This window comes from Ochotona curzoniae, unplaced genomic scaffold (assembly GCF_017591425.1).
Source record: "Ochotona curzoniae isolate NIBS_2020 unplaced genomic scaffold, NIBS_Ocur_1.0 contig_3819, whole genome shotgun sequence".
NCBI classification, from domain to species: Eukaryota; Metazoa; Chordata; class Mammalia; order Lagomorpha; family Ochotonidae; genus Ochotona; species Ochotona curzoniae.
Window position 1 is genome coordinate 2,882,905 of NW_024466004.1, and position 19,061 is coordinate 2,901,965.

A 19,061-nucleotide genomic window follows, 5' to 3' on the forward strand; every position below is an offset into this window, starting at 1 on the left:
GGGCAGAGAAGTAAGAGAATGTGAGCGAGCTCTTCCATTCCCTGGTTCACCCCCTTCCGTGGCCGCAACAGTCAGGGTTGTGGCTGAAACCAGAAGCTCCATGCACGTTTCCCACATGGCTCCCCGCACCTGGGCTGCCTTCCACTGCCTTCCCGTGTGCATTAGCAGGGAGCCAGATGGAAAGCGGAGCAGCTGGTAAGTCCACAACGCTGGCCCCTTCGTACAATTCAAATCAGACTGCAGCAGTGATTTCAACCATCAGTGGCATTTATTTCTGGAAGTTGCTATGTATTACATAGGTAATAACTTCCTTGCCCCCATTCCTCCCCTCAAAAATCCAAGAAGTTAAAAAAAAAACACACACACACACAATGTATAAAAAATCTTGTCTAATTTTTCAAAACAAGTTTCATGTTAACAAAGACTTCATCTTCTGTACCAGACAACTGCTTTTTAAGGAAAATTTTTTTGTGCTCACTGCAGATTCTACTCCTTCTGGGAACACAAATGGTCAATGCTTCTGCTGCCTTTTAATAAATTCACGTCTTGATTATTGCGCATTATCATTCCTCCCTTGACACCTTCTCCAGAAACTTGATTGCTGGATCCATTTTTCACTTGGCAAAAATTCAACGTGCCTCTGTGTGGGATGGCTGAGTGTCAGGCACAGCAGCGTTGATTTCTGGTTTTGAGGGAAAAAAAACAGAGAGGCATCCCTCCCCTACAGATGCAGGAAGCAGGCAGGGGGGCGTGCACAGAGGGAAAAAAGCCTCAGACACGACTTGGTTTAGAACTGCGTGGCTGTCAGCTACCGAATGACTGCAGTGTGGGACAGAATGTGAATCTTTTGGGAAGAGAAGCTTGGTCAGGCACTCAGAAGGGAGTCGGCTTTATTCTGCTCCAAGTGGGTCGCAGCAGACACAGGAGCAGTGCAGTTACTCCCGATGGGCGGGCGGACACTCCTGCAAAGGCCCCGTCAACCCAGGTGCAGGTGAGAAGAGCCCCTTCCTGTGAGAATGCATGCCCATCCCCAACTCATCGGGGGTCCCAGGCCTCCCTAACTCCATGGTACTGGAGGCCAAACCAAGGTGTAGTGTATAGTTAGTTGACCTGTGTCACACAGCTGGGGCCCTCCCCGAAGACCTGGTGTGCTCACCAAGAGCAGTGGGTCTACCCCGAAGGGTATGCCTTAATGATCTTCACATCGTCCACAGGGCGGTCCTGGGAGTTGGTCTCCACCATTCCCACTCGATTCACCATTCCGATACCCTGGCACACTCGGCCAAAAATGGTGTGCTTGCCATCCAGCCACTGGGTGGGAGCGAGCGTCACAAAGAACTGGCTGCCGTTGGTGTCCGGCCCGGCATTGGCCATTGCGAGAATGCCAGCCCCTGGTGGGAAAGAGGAGGAGAGGAGTGACTCCCAGAGCCCCAGCGCAGAGCTGCTCCAGCACTCTAACCTCTGTCAGCAACGGCACAGTCCCTGACCGCCTCCCCTCAGGGCAGCCTCTCTGCTCACCACAGAGCACAGGGCCGCACTGCCTCGACGGCCTCAACTCCTTGGCTTACTCCATCAGCATCCCTCCTAACTGCCAGACCATGTTCTCCGTACCCTTCAAAAGCCCAGCATGGTCTCCTGTTTGGGGAAGCTTTGGCTCCCCGACAATGTGCCAGAACACTCAGCCCAGCACTTGAACTGCTCTCACAGATGGCTGTGAGAGGGGCCGTCTATTCTCATCTGCCAGGGATCTTGCTGGCGCCACGGCCGGGCAGATACCTGGCAGCATTCCACGGTGTCAGGAAATCACCCTGACTCACAGCCAAGAGAACAAGCCTTGCAAACCTGATCCCCTCCCCGCCCTATACACTCACCAGTGAATTTCAAGTCAGGATGAAGTTCATCTTCAAACTGCTTGCCATAGATGGATGCACCACCTCGACCTGTCCAATGAGAAGACGGAGGCTGAAGCAGCAAGGCCCACACCCTGCCTCCCCTCAAGGACAGTGGCTCAGGGGCAATGACTTCAACAGCGTAGGAAAGAAAAGGCAGTGAGCACGCCTGGCCCCCAGCTGGGTCGACTTCATACACAATCAAGCACTAACAGTACATTCAAATCACCGGTTTCATTCAGGTGAGACATTTCCTTTCAAAATAACAATGAGTGGTTTTCCCTGCTTATTTAAACTAATATATATTCACTGTCAAAAGTGTAGAAAACATAGATTATCAAAGGAACAGTAAACGGGCAGGCTCTAGAACGGCGGGTTAAACTGCTTGGGGTGTGTGCATCCGAGCCAGGAACGCCAGTTTATGTCCCAGCCTCTTTGCTTCTTGTTCAGCTCCCTGCTAATGCATCCCAGGAGGCAATGGACGGCGGTTCAAAAGCTTGGCCCCTGCCACCCACACGGAAGACCTGCATGAAGTTCTGCACTGCACCTGGCTTCAGTCTGGCCCAGCTCTGGCTTCTGAAGGCTTTGGGGAGCAAATCAGCAGGATGAAAGATCTTTCTCTACTTTTCAGGTGAAAATAAATATTAAAAACAAAGAACATTACAGTTCCCTGTAATCCAACCATTCATAATCTGATCTGGTGGATGATTCCCCAGCTGGCACTGGACAGGGCTGTGCCAGGCAGAGCCAGGGGCTTCTTCTGAGTCTCCCATGTGTGTGGCACAGGCCCAAGCACTGGAACCATTATTCATTTATATGACAGACTGAACACAGAGTCTTCATTTATTTGATCGACTGACCATAGAGAATGTTCCCACCCACTAAGTTCACTTTCTTTTTTTTTTTTAAAGATTTATTATTATTATTATTATTTTAATTGGAAAGGCGGATATACACAGAGGAGAGACAGAGAGGAAGATCTTCCGTCCGATGATTCACTCCCCAAGTGAGCGCAACGGGCCGATACTATGCCAATCCGAAGCCAGGAGCCTCTTCCGGGTCTCCCACGCGGGTGCAGGGTCCCAAAGCTTTGGGCCGTCCTCGACTGCCTTCCCGGGCCACGGGCAGGGAGCTGGAAGGGAAGCGGGGCTGCCGGGATTAGAACCGGCGCCCATATGGGATCCCGGGCGTGCAAGGCGAGGACCTTTAACCACTTGCGCCACCGCGCCGGGCCCTAAGTTCACTTTCTAAATGTCCACAATGGCTGGGGTTGAGCTGAGGCTCGGGGCCAGGAGCTCAATCCAGGTCGTCCACATGGATGGCAGGGACACAGTTACTCGTCAGACCCGAGCAGAGGCCATCATCACTACTTTCCGGAGTAAGAACTAGCAGGCAGTTGGAGTCCAGGAGGCAGACGAGGGTACAGAACCAGGTAATCCAATACAGGCCGTGAATGCCATCAGGCCAAATGCCTACCTGGGTTAAGCCTTGGCTCCTGAATCTTGCCAACTGAAGCCTCCAGGCAGCCAGTATGAAGGGACCACTGAAGGCACAACAGTGGAAACCTACCTGCCACCCTCAGACCAGACAACAGAAAGCAAGAAACACGGACGGCAAAGCTCGCCCACTTCAGGAGAAACGGAAACTACGCTTAAGCGACCCGATGGCAAAGGGGACAGTGTCACAGAAGGCAGAGCACCGACTGGAGAGGCTTCAGCTCCAGAGTGGGCAGGGAGTGGAGGAACCTGCGGCTGGGCACAAGTCATGACAGTGTTACCAGCAGGTGCTGCTTACATGCTGCTCCCCCACTCAGAGGAAAAAACAAGGCCATCCCGGAGTTGGGGTTCTGGAGCAGGTCTGCTGCTGCAGAGGGGCACGCACAGAGGGCTAGTCAGCTCACGCATCTTCCTTGCCACAGGGGTGAAAACTTCCAATGGCTCTTGCTTAAAATAAACTTACTGGAGTTAGGGTTAGGGGTTAGGGTATTTTAATCAACCGCACAGTCAATCATATGCCTTGATTTCATTGATTTGATCAGCCAAGACATAACAGGATGGAGCAAACTGAAGGCTGGCCTCCACAGATCAGCCTTGAGCAGAGGCGCCCAAAGTTGCACGTTACAGCCACGTCCAGGCAGTGTCCTGCCTCTGGACACGGCTAAGGTATTTCCATAGCAACCATCCCGTGCACTACCTTTCAGGCTGCTCCGCCACAGCGCACCTGTCAAAGCACAGCACCTCACCCCACCCATTCCTATTCCAGAAGAAACACTGCTTTCATATAAACAGGAGCAGGGATGAATCCCAGCACACCAGGGGAGCCTCCCACCTGACCCAGGCTATCTCTGCTCTGGAAAATTACTTAACTGTACACATCACGTAAAAATCCACTCCCCCAATCGCAGGCTGGTATGCTTCCACAGGGGTTATATAACCTGCACACTCCCTCTGACGCGCCCCTTCCTTGGCTCTGCCCTTTGGCAGGCACAGCAATCCAGGTTCCCACTGGAGTTCCTGGCAGCGCTGGGGCTGAAGATAAGGAGGGGCGAAGGCTGCAAGACACACAGATTGCGTGGGGCCAGTTCAGGGGTGCCCGGTCAGTCTACAGGGTAACAAACTTTCCAGGCACGAGTCCCACAGAACTGAAAACCCTCCCTTCCCCTCATTCCCCACCCTACACTTCCCCAGACAAGGGGAGGACAAAGGGGGCAGGCAGGCCAAGAGCCACAAATGAAGCTGGGTTTTTTAAGAGGAAGGAGCAGGGAGATGCAGTGTTGACAGCCTGAAGTTAGTTTGGGTCTACTCAAGATGTGATCTTTCTTTATCCCAATTCAACTCAGTACAGTTTGCACCCACATGCCAGAAGGACAAGCAGTTGTCACACAGAACACTTCTCTAGGCATGCAGAACAGGGGCGAGGGGCCCGGCAGGGAGCCAGAGAGTTCCCCGGTGCACAGCCTGCTGTGCGTGTGTCAACAGAGTGAGAAAGCCAGCCGTGGGCCTGGTCCAGCACATGCACACGGGGACGGCCACAGTCCTCCTGCGCTCCCCACTCAGATGCTCTTCTCCAGTCTCTTTCAAGCATTTAGCCCAGGGTACATTTCAGACGACAGAAGACACCAAGAATCATCTGACAATTAGGATGTCCCTAGCAGCAGACACCACCCTGCTGCACCCCTCCTCACCCTCACCCTCTCAAGAGTTACCGACTGCCTCCAAGAATCACAGTGGGCCAGTGGGTCAGCACCAGCATCCCCTAAGGGTGCAAGTTAAGGAGCCTGGGAAAGCAGCAAGAGATGGCTCAAGTCCTTTAGCCCTTGCCACCTGAGTAAGAGCTGGAAGAACTCCCTGGCTTCAGCCTGGCCCAGCACTGGCTGTTGCAGCCATTCGGGGAGTGAGCTAGCAAATGGAAGGTAACTCTGACTTCAAATAAATAAATAAATGTTTAAAAAAAAAAATCATAGCTTCCCTTCTGAGAACCATTATCATGACCAAAACTTGGTCATTTCTACACATTTTCTTTTTTAAGGGTACATATTGCTACACACATATGTACCCCTATAAAATGTATTGGTGGCCTGCATACTCCTAACTTTATACAAATGGAATTGTCTCACACATTCCCTGGAAAACATGTCCCCACTGTCCTGTGTAGCCTCCATGGTCCCACCCTACTGCAAGACCCACAACGCTGTGTCCGATCCTTGTCCTTGTGTGGTCCTCATGGTGCCCGTCCCACTCCTTGTGCACAGCACTGTGGCTGGCCCCGACCCTGCCCGCACTGCTGAGTGTTGGTGCTATGATCAACTGCCACCACAGGCATTCTTCAACTGGCTCCCAGTCACAAGAGTGACAGTCCCCAGTCGTCACACCTCCTGGGGGACAGGCAGGCCTTCCAGCCCCACTGGAGAGCTGTCAGTGTCCTGCTGGCACAGGAGCCCCTGAGGTCACCCCACCCAGCTCACCCCTCTCCTCGGGTGGTGGTTTAACCTGTGTTTCCCTTCCCCCATGGCCTGCCTCAACCTCAAGCACAAGGAGGGCAGGTCCTGAGCAGCCCCTCTGCAGCCACAGGACCTCTCTTACAGACAGTTTGCTGAGCTGAGCTTCTGAGAAAGCTGGACTAGCATTCCTGATGAAGAGACAAATGCACTCCCGTGTCTTTCATTACAGCTCGTTCCTCATTTGCTTCTTTGAAAGCAGGGTGATGTCAAGAGCAGCAGCAGCCTTTGTGCAACCGTGAGATGAGTTTGAGACCAAAGACCAACGTGCTAAGAATGGTGAAGCAGACAGAGCAAGTCCGGGGTCACTGCTTACCCTGCCAGGCACCTGATTCAAAGACAACTCACCTCTGTACAGTTACGCGAGAAAACAAGACAGCATCGTGGTCGAGTTTTCTGTTACTGTAGTCACAGCACTGCTAACCGACAGGACTGCTATGCTACTAACAGGATAGGCCCGGGGACCTGCCTTCTGGAGTCGCAGCAGGCCCACGCAGGCACCTACCACAGGTTCCCCCTCAGAGGCACTCCACAGGTCTCCTCAGGGAGCCTGCTCTCTTGCCTTTGGGGTCAGGAACCCGTGTTCCTGTTCTGACTCCTCCACTGATGAGCGTTTCCAGCTTAAGTAGGACCCCTAACCTCTCTGTGGCCAAATGGAACAGTACAGCACGCTGAATGTTCCTTTTGTGAAATACGGGGGACCATGGAGGCTCAGACTTTGGGACATTTGCACAGTCAACCTAGAAATCTGAAATGCTCTGACATCTGAAGCCAACTGGTGGACCACTTCAGATTTGGGGTCAGATGAGGGATGTCTAGAATTCTACGAGAGCTATAGGCGACGGCATGTGGCAGCCAGGTCACAGCTATCCTTAGGGAGGGAATCCGGTCGTTTTCCAAGAGAAACAGCCATAGGCCCTGATGGCAGTGCCACTTGGGAGGCAGGCAGCCTGAGTACAGACCAGTTCTGCTGTCCTCAAACCTCCTCCACGCCCTCACTGCTCTCCTCGCACATTGTGGATGGCCTTTCTTGTCCTACTGGGAACAAGAGTATTCAGGAGAGAACGCTCAGCTACACCCTCACCAGCAAATCCACTCCCCTCCTTTCTTCCACTGTTAATCCATTCTTCACATGAGCCATTCCACTAACAGAGACCTCATCCTGGTGGCCTGAAAGAACCTCGTAACAATTTTTCCTGCTTTTGTATCATGTCTGCCCTCCTAATGGACCAGTTCCTATCAGCAGGTGAAGATATTAATTTCTTCCTATCTTAAGAAACAAATGAACAGGGCCTGCCGCCATGGCCTAGTGGCTAAAGTCCTCACCTTGAATGTGCCAGGATCCCATATGGGTGCCGGTTCTAATCCCAGCAGCTCCACTTCCCATCCAACTCCCTGCTTGTGGCCTGGGAAAGCAGTCAAAGACAGCCCAAAGCCTTGGGACCCTGCACCCGCATGGGAGACCTGGAGGAAGTTCCTGGCTTCAGATCGGCACAGCACTGGCCGTTGCACTCACTTGGATGGAAGATGGAAGATCCTGCTCTCTGTTTCTCCTCCTCTCTGTATATCTGACTTTGTAATAAAAAAAAAAAAAAAAGAAAAAGAAATCTTAACAAAAAAAAAAAGAGAAAGATTTACAGAGGAGTCAGAGACAAAGATCTTCATCTGCTGGTTCACCCCCCAAGTGGCCACAAAGGCCAGAGCTGAGCCGATTTGAAGCCAGGAGCCAGGAGTTTCTTCCACTGTTTTCCCAGGCCACAGGTAGGGAAATGGATGGGAAGCGGGGCTGCTGGGATTAGAACCAGCGACCATATGAGATCCTGGAGTATGCAAGATGAGGACTTTAGCCATTAGGCTACCATGTTGGACCCAAAAATCTTTGGCTTTTCAAGAGTAATTTTAACTAATTTATTTTCATTTGTTCGAAAGAAAGACAGACACCATTTCTGGTTTATGCTGGTTTGCTCTCCAAATGGCACAACAGCTGGGCCAGGACAAGCCAAAGATGGGAACTCAATCTAGGTCTCCCGCATGGGTGGCAGGGACCCAAGTACTTGAGCCATCACCTGCCATGTCCCAGGGCGCATATGAGGAGGCAGCTGGAGTCAGAAGTAGAACAGGGACTTGAACCTAGACACTGACATGGGATGTGGGCATCCCAAGCTGCATTTTAAGCACTGCACCAATCTTCTCTGGGACCCTCTTCTTGGAACTGCTGATCAGGACATCTAGGTACTCCCAGAGGCCGCTGTACCACCTGTTGGCCTCCCTTTGCCTCACCACCAGCAGCATCCAATGGCTGGCATCACCCTCTTCTTGACATGGGCTTCCAGGACTCCAGTCTCTCGGTGCCCATCACACCCTATGACCTCAGTCCAGTCAGTCCAACATCCCCCTCCCCATCTTGGTGTCCCTTCCCAAAGAACCAAGGCTAACTCAGTGACATGCTCAGGCCACTCACAATTAGCGTTCCAGGTTCTAGCATCAGCTACAACAGCAGCCTCCCATTGGACTCCACCTTCCAGCCTCGCCCCCCACTTTCCCACCGGAGTCCAACCCTGGCTGCTAGGAATCTGGTGGCAGCACTCTATTCCACCATGGAACTCCCCATGGACATTTCGTCACAGGTAGAGCCAGAGCCCCAGGACTCAGTGGCCAGTGCCCTGCCCCTCGCCGTATCTTCTCTAGCTCCACTAGCCCCTGTGTTTCTTGTCAGGCAAACTCTGGTTTAAGGCCTCTGACTGCAGTTCCTTTTGCAACGCCCTTGCTCCCAACAGAGCGCCCGGGTCACTACTTCCATTTTATGACAAGCCCTGCTCAAAGGCCACCTTATCAATGAGGCCTTTCCTCATCACACAGCACAAAACAGCATCTCCCTCGCCCACAGGCCAGGGGTGACTGTGACCCCTGGGGACACTGGACAGTATCTGGAGACATTTTTGGTTGTCACAGCTGAGGGGCATCTGGTGGGTGGAGGCCAAGCATGCAGCTGAGCACTGTACAACAAACAGAACAGTTCCCCAGCCCAGAATACGGGACACTGCTCTTCCAGAGTGCTTGTCAGTCGATTAGGGGCTTGCTGCTTTGTCTCCCGACTCTCCTACTAGGATGTGACTCCCAAGAGGGCTTCCTTTGTCACTTCTGCACTCAGCTCCTGGAAAAAAGCCTGCCCTGCGGAAAGAGTCCAAAACTGTGTATTACCAGAATCCAATATCAAAATAAAAAATGAACGAGCACACTGTCTTGAGCTCTCAGAATTCTGTGTGGAGCCATGAAGCTCCACAGTGTTTCACAAACACCAGCATACGCCTGCCCCTGCAGGGTCACAGCTGCGCCCCTCCTGCCCACGGTACTGGGGCCCTGAGGCTGGGGGGAGGCCTAAGCCCGCTGGCTTCCTAAGCCTACATTTTACTCCCTCACAACAACCCTCAGCTGGACTCTGCTTCCTCACAAGTTTCTCTTATCCCACACTCAAGAATCCCAAACGGCCCCAGAATCATGCCAGGTAAATCTGAATTCTTCTGTCACGGGGTCCAAGCTTTCTCCCACTCCGTTCCAAATGGGCTTCCTTTCTGACCACGACTCATGTAGCCCCCTCATTCACACTCCACCCTCCCATCCTGGGCACAGAGATGGGGGCTGGGTTGTGTCCGAGCCAGATACTGAACACGTAACACCTGGGCTGGAGGCTCCCCACACTTCATGCCTGTGTCACTCCTGCCTCTGTACTCCTCACCTACTCTTCTGAAATTCAATCCCTTCCCTCTGCTTGACCATGTTAGAACTGGCACAGCAGCTTAGCTAGCTAATCCTCTACCTGCGATTCTGGCATCCCATATGGGTGCCATACTAGTCCTGGCTGTTCCATTCTAATCCCGCTCCCTGTTTGTGTCCTGGGAAAGCAGCAGAGACTGGCCCAAACCTCCACATGCCGTACCATCAACACTTGCATATTTACGATGTGATCTACATTACTACTTTCTAGTTACTTCTTCCAATGAGTAACTTGCTTCCTGGCGGAGCTGGGAGCTCCACAAGGGGAGAAAACAAGGACTTGGCTTCCAATGCTTAATCCCTGCTCCCAGGCCCTGGAACAGCACACGACACCTAACAGGCTCGACAAATATCACCAACTGAATAAAATTAACAGAGCTTGCTGTTCAATACAGTAAATCTCAGATGTTCCAGATGCTTCCAAGGAGACAGATGAAATCAGAGTGAGGGTGTCACACAGGGATACACAGCACCTCCAGGTCAAATGCAGAGCCAGAAACCCTCAGGGAAGAATTTAACAGGTCAGTCTGATGGGAAGGAGAGGATGAAATGAAAGAAATGGATAAAAGACACTCAGAGAGCTAAGGTAAGGGCCAACAGGAAACTGGGGCCCAGTGTGATGGCTCAGTGGTTAAATCCTCCCCTTGCAATGGCTGGCAGCCTATGTGGGTGCCAGCTTGTGTCCTAGCTGCTCTACTTCCTGTCCAGCTCCCTGCCTGTGGTTTGGGAAAGCAGTCAAGAACAGCCCAAAGCCTTGGGACCCTGCACTCACTTGGGAGACCTGGAAGAAGCTCCTGGTTCCTGGCTTTGGACTGGCTCAGCTGTGGCTATTGTGGCCACTTGGGAGTGAACCAGCAGATGGAAGATTTTTCTCTCTGTAAATTTACCTTTGCAATAAAGATGAATAAATCTTTAAACAAACAAAACACAAAACCCAGGAAACTGGCAGGTAGAAAAATGGCTCAAGATTAAAGGAAGCAAGAAATCAAAGGTATTTAAGCTAAGAAAGTGCCAGGCAAAGATCGACCAGAGACTGTGGGAGATGGTCCCTACAACTTGCTCTGCCGCCCAGGATGTCACACGCTGCTCCTTGAAATAATTAGCAAAAACTGTGCCACCACGTGCTGGTACCCTCGGGGGCCCTGGCTGCTGTCTGCCTCCACCAGAGACCCGAAGGCAGGCTGTGCAGGCCTGCGCTGCTGCACTTGAGGCCAGATGCAGTTCCTGGGAAACGTTTCGAGTGATTCAATTTCATTAAAATATCATGGAAATGTGACATTATGAAGGACTGCAAACCAACTACCGTGATTCAATTTCACCAAAATAATATGGAAATGTGACGTTATCAAGGACCACAAACCCAATGACACAATGACAGAGAAGTTAATGGCCTGGGCAATTCACTTCTGAGCCACTTCCAACTCTTGTACGCTAATCAAGGACTCAATTCACAGGTGGGACTTACTAATTTTTATGTCATAATTATCAGTGAGACAGAAAGATGACAGGAAAGCAGCACATCACAGTACTGGCAAAACACTTTCAGATAAAGCTGAATGACGCAGGATTAGACTCTGTCATCACTCCCCTCCACCCCCCATAACCGATGAAGTGAACACACACACACACACACACACACACACACACCCCAAAGCTTATGGTGGGCATTTGGTATAAACACCATTCAGGATGCTGGCACCCCATAGCAAAGTGCCTGAGTTTGAATCCTGGCTCCTCTGCTTCTGCTCCAGCTTCGTGCTAAGGTGCACCCTGGGAGACAGAAGCTGATGGCCCAAGTCCTTGGCTCCCTGCCACCAGGTGGGAGACCCAAGATGGAGTTCCTAGTTCCTGGCTTCAGCCTGTCCCAGTCTTCACTGTCACAGACACTTATGAAGGGAACCAGTGGATGGGATCTGCTTCTCTCTGCCATTCCATGAAATATAAAGTAAGTGAGTACATAAAAATTGAAAGGCCAGGCATTTATCAATATCAGTCAAGTAAGAAAAGGAAAGCATTCTAAAATTTCTGAAAGAAACAGTGGATCCTTCTACCTGCATCTGTGGGAGACAGTGGAGGCAGGAAACCAGTTCTGCTGAGGGGTTTCATGACACCTCCCACCCTAGACCCGCTCCTGTTTTGAGACGCCATCAAAGGGAGGTGGGGCAGTTGCCCAAGAGTCATGGCCCAGTCCTGCAGGGCCCAGGAAGGATGGAGGCAGCAGGACTGGGTTCTCTTCCACACTCCACAGCTAGAAGATGAAAGAACCTAGTGCTTCGAGCAGGACAACCGGTTCCATTAACGGGGAGAGGACGAACAGAATTTATTTAGTCCATGCCCAGGCTTGGGCAAGACAGAAAGCAATGGCTCAGAGCCTAACACAGACACACCACCCAGAAGGACAGAGAGGAAAAACACCTCAGGAACCGAGCTAGGGAGAAAACCGAACCCAAGAAGTGGCTGTCTCAAGTTATTTCAAGTGGGAGTAAAGAATCTAATAAAACAAAAGCTCCAAGACAAACTAATAAATCACAGAATAAGGTGAGAAGATTGCAAAGCTAAAGAAACAAATTGAGACCCAAATGACACCAATAAAGAGCTATTAAATAAATTAGAGCAGCAAAGAACAGTACAGACATGACTGAAAATTTAATAAGGCACGGAGTAAAGGTCTCAGATTATTGCACTGAATGCAGGGGAAAGGAAAGGAATCGCCTTACACAGTGAAAAGAAATGTAATAAATATGGAAGGCAAGATGAGGAAACAAAGAATAATTATAGCCCCTGAAACAGAAAATCCTGTAAGAACAACAAAAATCATTCAGAGACAGAATTTTAAAACTTGCTTGAACTGAAGGAAGAAGTAGATCTGGCCTCAGTATTTTCCAAAATCAAGTGTCAATGGAGCAAAATTGTCTCAAAATACCTGAGGGAACACAGCCCAGGAATGTTACTCCTACTTATGATCCTTCTCAAGAAGAAAGGCAACAGACAAAAACTCAAACAGAAATGGGTTCAAAACCACAACCCTCGCCAGTTGCCCCAGCGAGAACCACCAGAGCAAGCCATGCATTTGGCTTAGTGCTTAAGTGGCTATTTGCGCGGTCCACGTCTCATATTTGAATGTCTGTTTGATTCCCAGCTTCTCCACTTCCAATCCCACTTCCTGTTAATGCATGCCCCAGGAGGCAGCAGGCGATGGCTCAAGTACTTGGGTCCCTGGTACACACATGGGAGACCTGGACTAAGCTCCCAGTTCCCAGCTTTGGCCTGACTCAGCCCCAGCTGCTGTAAGCACTTGGGGAGTAAACCAGTACAGGGAGGATATCTCATTCTCCCTCTGCCTTTCAAATAAATAAGACAAAGGTGGGTGCAATAGCTCCACTGGCTAATTCTCCTCTTCCAAGCACTGACATACCATATGGGCACTGGTTTGTGTCCCAGCTGTTTCACTTCCCATCCAATTCCCTGCTTGTGGCCTAGGAAAGCAGTCAAGGAAGGCCCAAAGCCTTGGGACTCTGTGCCTGCATGGGAGACCTAGAAGATGCTCCTGGTTTTGGATTGGCTCAGCTCTGGCCATTATGGCCAGTGGATGGAAGATCTTGCTCTTTGTCTCCTCTGTATATCTGCCTTTCCAGTAAAAATGAAGGAAAAAAGAAATAAAACAAAAGCCCACCAGAAAAGCAATCCTGCCCTCCAGTTCCTATAACTCACACATTGTAGCTGAAGGAATCACTTATGTATGACAGGAAAAAGTAAAACAACCAACAATTTAGGAAGCAAAGGAAGAATGGGCAGAAATCTCAGTAGAGCCATCCCCTGGAGGCCGGGGCCAGGGGAGCCCCATCCTGACCCACACTCCAGATGCTCAAGTTCCCAACACAAAATGGCATCATTTGCATATACCCTATTCACATCCCAGTCTGTCCTTCATATCCTCTCTGCTTAGACTGCAATGTAAATGCTATGTAAGTGCTGCTAGCCTGTACTGTTTGGAGAACAACATGAGAAAAAAAAGCCTGCATATGTTCAATATAAACATGTCTTGGGGTATTTTTGACCCCCAGTTTTAAAAAAACTGTTTCTAACACCAAGGAGCCCCACACCCTAGTGTGCCTCCCACCTGGGTGGTGGGGGTCTTACCATGTGACCCTCCCCTGCTGCCTCCCGGGGTGTGCAATAGCAGGAAGCTGTACTGCAAGTGTAGGAACTGGGGCACAAACTGGCACTGATATGGGATGTGGGCATGGTCCCTCAGGGCAGCGTAACATGCAATACCACAATACCACAGCTGATCTGTGGTTTATTGAGTTCACAAATGCAGAATCATTAATGGGGGAAATCAGCTTCACTCTCTTTCACGGCAGGAAGTCAATGTTTCTGTTGAAAGGCAGCACAAAGGAGTAAGAGGAAGAAATATAGAGATCTTCCACTTCGGTGGTTTATTTCACAAATGGCAACAATACCCAAGTCTAAGCCAGTCCAAAGTCAGGAGTCAGAAATCCACCTGGCTCTCCCATGTTGGTAGCAGGGGCCCAAGTCCTAGGGCCATCTTCTGCGGGGAACTGGGTCAGAAGCAGAGAAGCCAGGACTTAAACCAATATTCTGACATGGGATACAGGTGTCTCAATTAGCAACTTCACACACTGTGCTGATCACATTACCCTATACAGTGTTTCGCGATATCTACAAAAATTGAAAACACTGAACGCTTTGATCATCAAGATTAAGTAATGAAACAACTAAGAATGATAACACTAAGACTATTCTGCCATGAAAAAAAAAAAAAAAAAACAACAAAGAATTTGTTTAAAGACAAACAGTACAAATGACGCCGGCCAGGTGTGATGGCTCAACTGACTAATCCTCCCATTGTACATGCCAGTGTTCCACAGGAGCGCCAGTTCATGTCCAGGCTGTTCCACTTCCCATCCAGCTCCCTGCTTGTGGCCTGGGAGCCACTGCACTGGGCCCTAAAATAATCTTAAAAAAAAAAAAAAGGACAAAGAGTAGGAATGAACAGAACATCCAGGGCCCTTAAAGTGAGTGAAACACCAGGGTCACTAATAATCCCCACCTCAATGCCAGCAACTCCCAAATTTATATCACATGCCATACCCTTCTTTTAACTCATTATTCATACAGAATTACGAACTTATTCAAACCCTTATCTTTCCCATCCAAACTTGCTCTTCTCTCAAATCTTCATCACTTCACTGCAACTCGGGTGTCGTTTTCAAATGTCTCCTTCTCTCACACAGCCCACCACATCCTCTTAGGAATCCCAAGTTTCTGTCTCTACACAGTAGAATTTCTCACCACCTTCTCTGCTATCAGGCTAGCCCAGGCATTTCTGGATGGGTAACAACCTCACCTAACTGGACCCCATTCTTGCTCTTATATCTGCTCTCTAAACCGCAGTCAGGCAAGAATAAGGCATATCGGGCCCAGCGCAATAGCATAGTGGCTAAAGTCCTCGCTCAGAACATGCCGGGATCCCATATGTGCGCCAATTCTAATCCCGGCCGCCCCACTTCCCATCCAGCTCCCTGCTTGTGGCCTGGGAAAGCAGTCAAGGACAGCCCAAGGCCTTGGGACCCTGCACCTACATGGGAGACCTGGAGGAGGCTCCTGGTTCCTGGCTTTGGATTGGCTCAACTTCAGTCGTTGTGGTTACTTGGGGAGTGAACCATTGGACAGAAAACCTTCCTCTCTGTTTCTCCTCCTCTCTGTATATCTGCCTTTCCAATAAAAATAAATAAATCTTAAAAAAAAAAAAAAAAAGAACAAGGCGGATCATGGTACTGATTAGCCCAAAACTCTCCAACGGCTCCTTTTTCACTCAGAATAAACCCCACAGCTTTTCCTGCAAGGTCGGTCGACATGACCTCTTACCCAGGCTCCTGCCTCAGGCCTTGTATCTGCACTTGGCACCACAGAGAAATTTCTGGTATCGTGCATTGATCTTCTTTTGTCTCCTTGTTCACAGTTATACATTCCTAGAGCTTAGAAAAGTATCCAGTCACGGCTGGTTTCAGGCCAATTTCACATGTGTGTTTGGGGAAAGCAGGAACTGTCACCAGTATCAACCAGCTCAGTCCCTAGCAGGTGAGACCGAGGGCTCTAGCTGCCTGACAATGCAGTTACGATGGAGCGAGATCCCAGTTTACCTGTCCCTGTCGGGTCGCCTCCCTGGATCATGAAATCTTTGATGATTCTGTGGAATTTGGTCCCATTGTAGTAGCCTCGACGCGCCAGCTCGGCGAAGTTCTTGCAGGTCTTCGGGGCATGCTTCCAGTACAGCTCCAGCACGATGATGCCCATGCTGCGGAGGACGGGAGAGCACAGCCGTGGTCAAGAACAAGGTCACGGCAGAAAGGATAGGACAAGAGGACTCCAGGACTCACCATGTGCAATGCAACCTCTGACTCACATGCTCAGCCAATACGAAACACCACAAGCACGAGGCAAACGACGTACACAGAGATTACTTCCCCTGAGTAAAACACTCAGGGTCTTTCCATAGTTATTTAAGTAAAATAGCAGTGGATAATTCAAATACCTTAGATATGAAACTAAATCACGCATCACCTGAAACTAAGATTTTAAAACCCTACATTAGAGGCTAGCATTGTGGCACATGGGGTTAAGCCACCATCTGTGACACCAGCACCCCAATGCTAGCTGTTCCACTTCCGATCCAGCTCATCTCCCTGCTAATACATTTGGGAACACAGCTGCCACCCACATCAAAGACCCAGTTGAAGCACCTGACTTTGGCCTAACCCAGCCCTAATTGTTACGATCATTCAGGAAGTAAACCAGTAGATGGAAGACCACTTTGTGTGTGTGTCATTCTCTCTGAAAGTCTACCTTTCATTTTTTCTTTTAAGATTTATTTATTTATTGCAAAGTCAGATATACAGAGAGGAAGATCTTCCGTCTGATGATTCACTCCCCAAGTGACTGCAATGGCCAATGCTATGCCGATCCAAAGCCAGGAGCTTCTTCCAGATCTACCATGTGGGTGCAGGGTTCCAAGGCTCTGGGCCATCCTTGACTGCTTTCCCAGGCCACAAGCAGGGAGCTGGATGGGAAGTGGAGCTGCCAGGATTAGAACCAGTGCCCATATGGGATCCAGGCGCATTCAAGGTGAGGACTTTAGCCACTAGGCCACGCCACCGGGCCCTGAAACTACCTTTCAATAGCTAAAGCTTTTAAAAATTTTTAAAAGAGACTTAAATTTGAGAGAAAAAAATTACACTTCATTTGAAGATTTTAAAGTATTAACAATATAAGGGGGGGCCAAAACATCTGCCCCTAGTCTTCTGTATCTTTGATCCCCATAGCTATAGCATCTATCCAAATTTTCAACTGAAAGAATGTATGATTTTTGTGTTTTGGGGGGAGGGTGCCACAAAGGCAACACAGGATTACTCTGAACCTCTGCACTTACGTAGTACGAGTGATCTTCTCACCTGTCCAGCTAAGGATACAGAAAGAGCAGGACATGAGAACAGACTCCATGACCCGCTAGACTTTAACCCACAGAACATGATCACTGAGTCAAATCTGGGTAGCCTAGACACTCAGTACCTAGCACAGTACCTTGCACAGTATAAGCACTCAACAAACGTGGATTGTGTTAGAAGGAAAGATGGAAAGAAAGATCTTCATTCACTGGTTCACTCTCCAAATAGCTGCAGCTACACGTGGTACTGGGTGGGAATTATATATAAAAAAAAATTGGTCCATAAGATCCTACATGAGATCTTATCTCATGAGATAAGACATGAGAGGCCGGCCAGCACTGCAGCATGGAGGGTACAGCTGCCACCTGTAACACGGGCATGGGTTCCAGTCCACTCAGTTCCCTGTAATGTACCTGCAAAGGCAGGGAAGGATGGCCCAGCTGGACGGAGAGCCCGTGACTGGCACAAGCGGCTGAGGAGGCAACTGCATGGCAGGCAAGAGGCAGGTGAGATAAAGTTTGCACGCCAGACGGACAAGTTTTCACTTTCTACTCTTAGAGCAGGAAGAAGTGATGGAAAGTTTCTGAGCAAGGTCCCTGGCTCTACTTTACCAAAATCACTCTGGGCTTTTCCCAAAGAGCCGAGGGGCCAGGTGCCATGCAAGCCTCCCCGTATCCGTTAGCTGTGGGACTCTGTGTGCCCAGGCCCTTGGGCTGCTGAATCTGCTCCAAGGGGCGGGGAGGAGATGTAACAACACCGTCAAAACTAGGAAGTGATGCTGCCGGCGCGTTGGAGCTTAACTAACTCATCGCTTCCCTCTTGGACAGTGGGAAAAGGTGCTTCCTCTATGTCCACGGCAGTTTTACGGCTGACCTGCCTGTCTCCTCCATCACTAAGTCAGCTTTGGAAGGCGGGGATCTGTATTGTACCCAGCTCTGCCCGGCGGGCTCCCACGCTTGCTCGCTGCATGAAAGGCAGCACAGGGAGGCGGACGCCCGGCGGTCGCCGAGGCCTCCGCGAAGGTGGACGAGGTCTGGTGGACCCTGAGCTCCCCCGGGCCCTGCAAGCCGGCGCACCCCCCACCACCACGTGGAGGCCGCCCTCCCGAAGAGCGCGCCGGGAACCGGGCTCCGCGGACAGCCCCCGCGCCAGCCCAGCCCCAGGAGACCAGCCGCCCGCCCTTCTCACCTGGTCTCCAAGTAAACGTTGGGCGGCTGCCAGGAGTCCGGGGGAATAGCCGCCATGCTGAAGCTGACGGAATCCTTCTCCAGCGATGGCTACTTCCGGCGTCGATTCTAGGGGGACCCGCCACTATGGTGCACACTTCCGGTCTTCCGATATCGGGATTTGATGGGGAGCTGGGGGCGGGCGGGGAAACAAGGACAAGGAGGAGGAGGAAAGACCCTCCCGAGCACTGAAGAAGGTTCGCGAGGCCAGACCAGGCCGGGTGCGAGGGCGGCAAAAAGTGTCAGCTCTTTTAAAAGTTGGACTCCAAAGGGGCGAGACCGCGCCAAACTCCGGACGATCTGATTGGTTCGCTTAGGCGTGGAAGGCGGGAACATCCAAAAGCTCTGAACTCGATTGGAGTGACGCCCTGACATTCAATTCAAAGTTCCACCATTTAGGGGCAGGCTGAGCAGGCTGAAAGGGGAGCAAGAATGAAAGGACTCCAACCGCCAAAGTTTCTGAGGCGCTGTCTGATTTGCACAGCTCCTGCGCTTTCTTGTTTCATCCTCGCCACAACATCCTGCAAGGGGATGCTGTTATTCCCTTTTTCAGGTGTGGAAACTGAGACGCCACAGTTCAACAACATGTATTAGCCCAGTAACTCCAGACCAAACCAGGGCGCCTGGGGGAGAAATAGAGAAGGGCTGCAGAGGAAAACGAGAAAAAAAGAACAGGGGAAGACAAGATACCGCCAGTACAAAGGCT

General features: G+C 50.6%; 1 protein-coding gene across 1 annotated transcript; it reads right to left on the minus strand.

The window, feature by feature from the left end:
• Nucleotides 1–246: 246 nt before the first annotated feature.
• On the minus strand, nucleotides 247–18,611 carry PPIL1 (peptidylprolyl isomerase like 1). Its single transcript, XM_040983278.1, has 4 exons — nucleotides 18,318–18,611; nucleotides 15,828–15,982; nucleotides 1,872–1,940; nucleotides 247–1,391 (listed from the first exon to the last, which is right to left on the minus strand). Exons 1-4 carry the CDS (start codon nucleotides 18,371–18,373, stop codon nucleotides 1,171–1,173), a joined length of 501 nt encoding a protein of 166 aa, XP_040839212.1. The 5' UTR covers nucleotides 18,374–18,611; the 3' UTR covers nucleotides 247–1,170.
• Nucleotides 18,612–19,061: the final 450 nt, after the last annotated feature.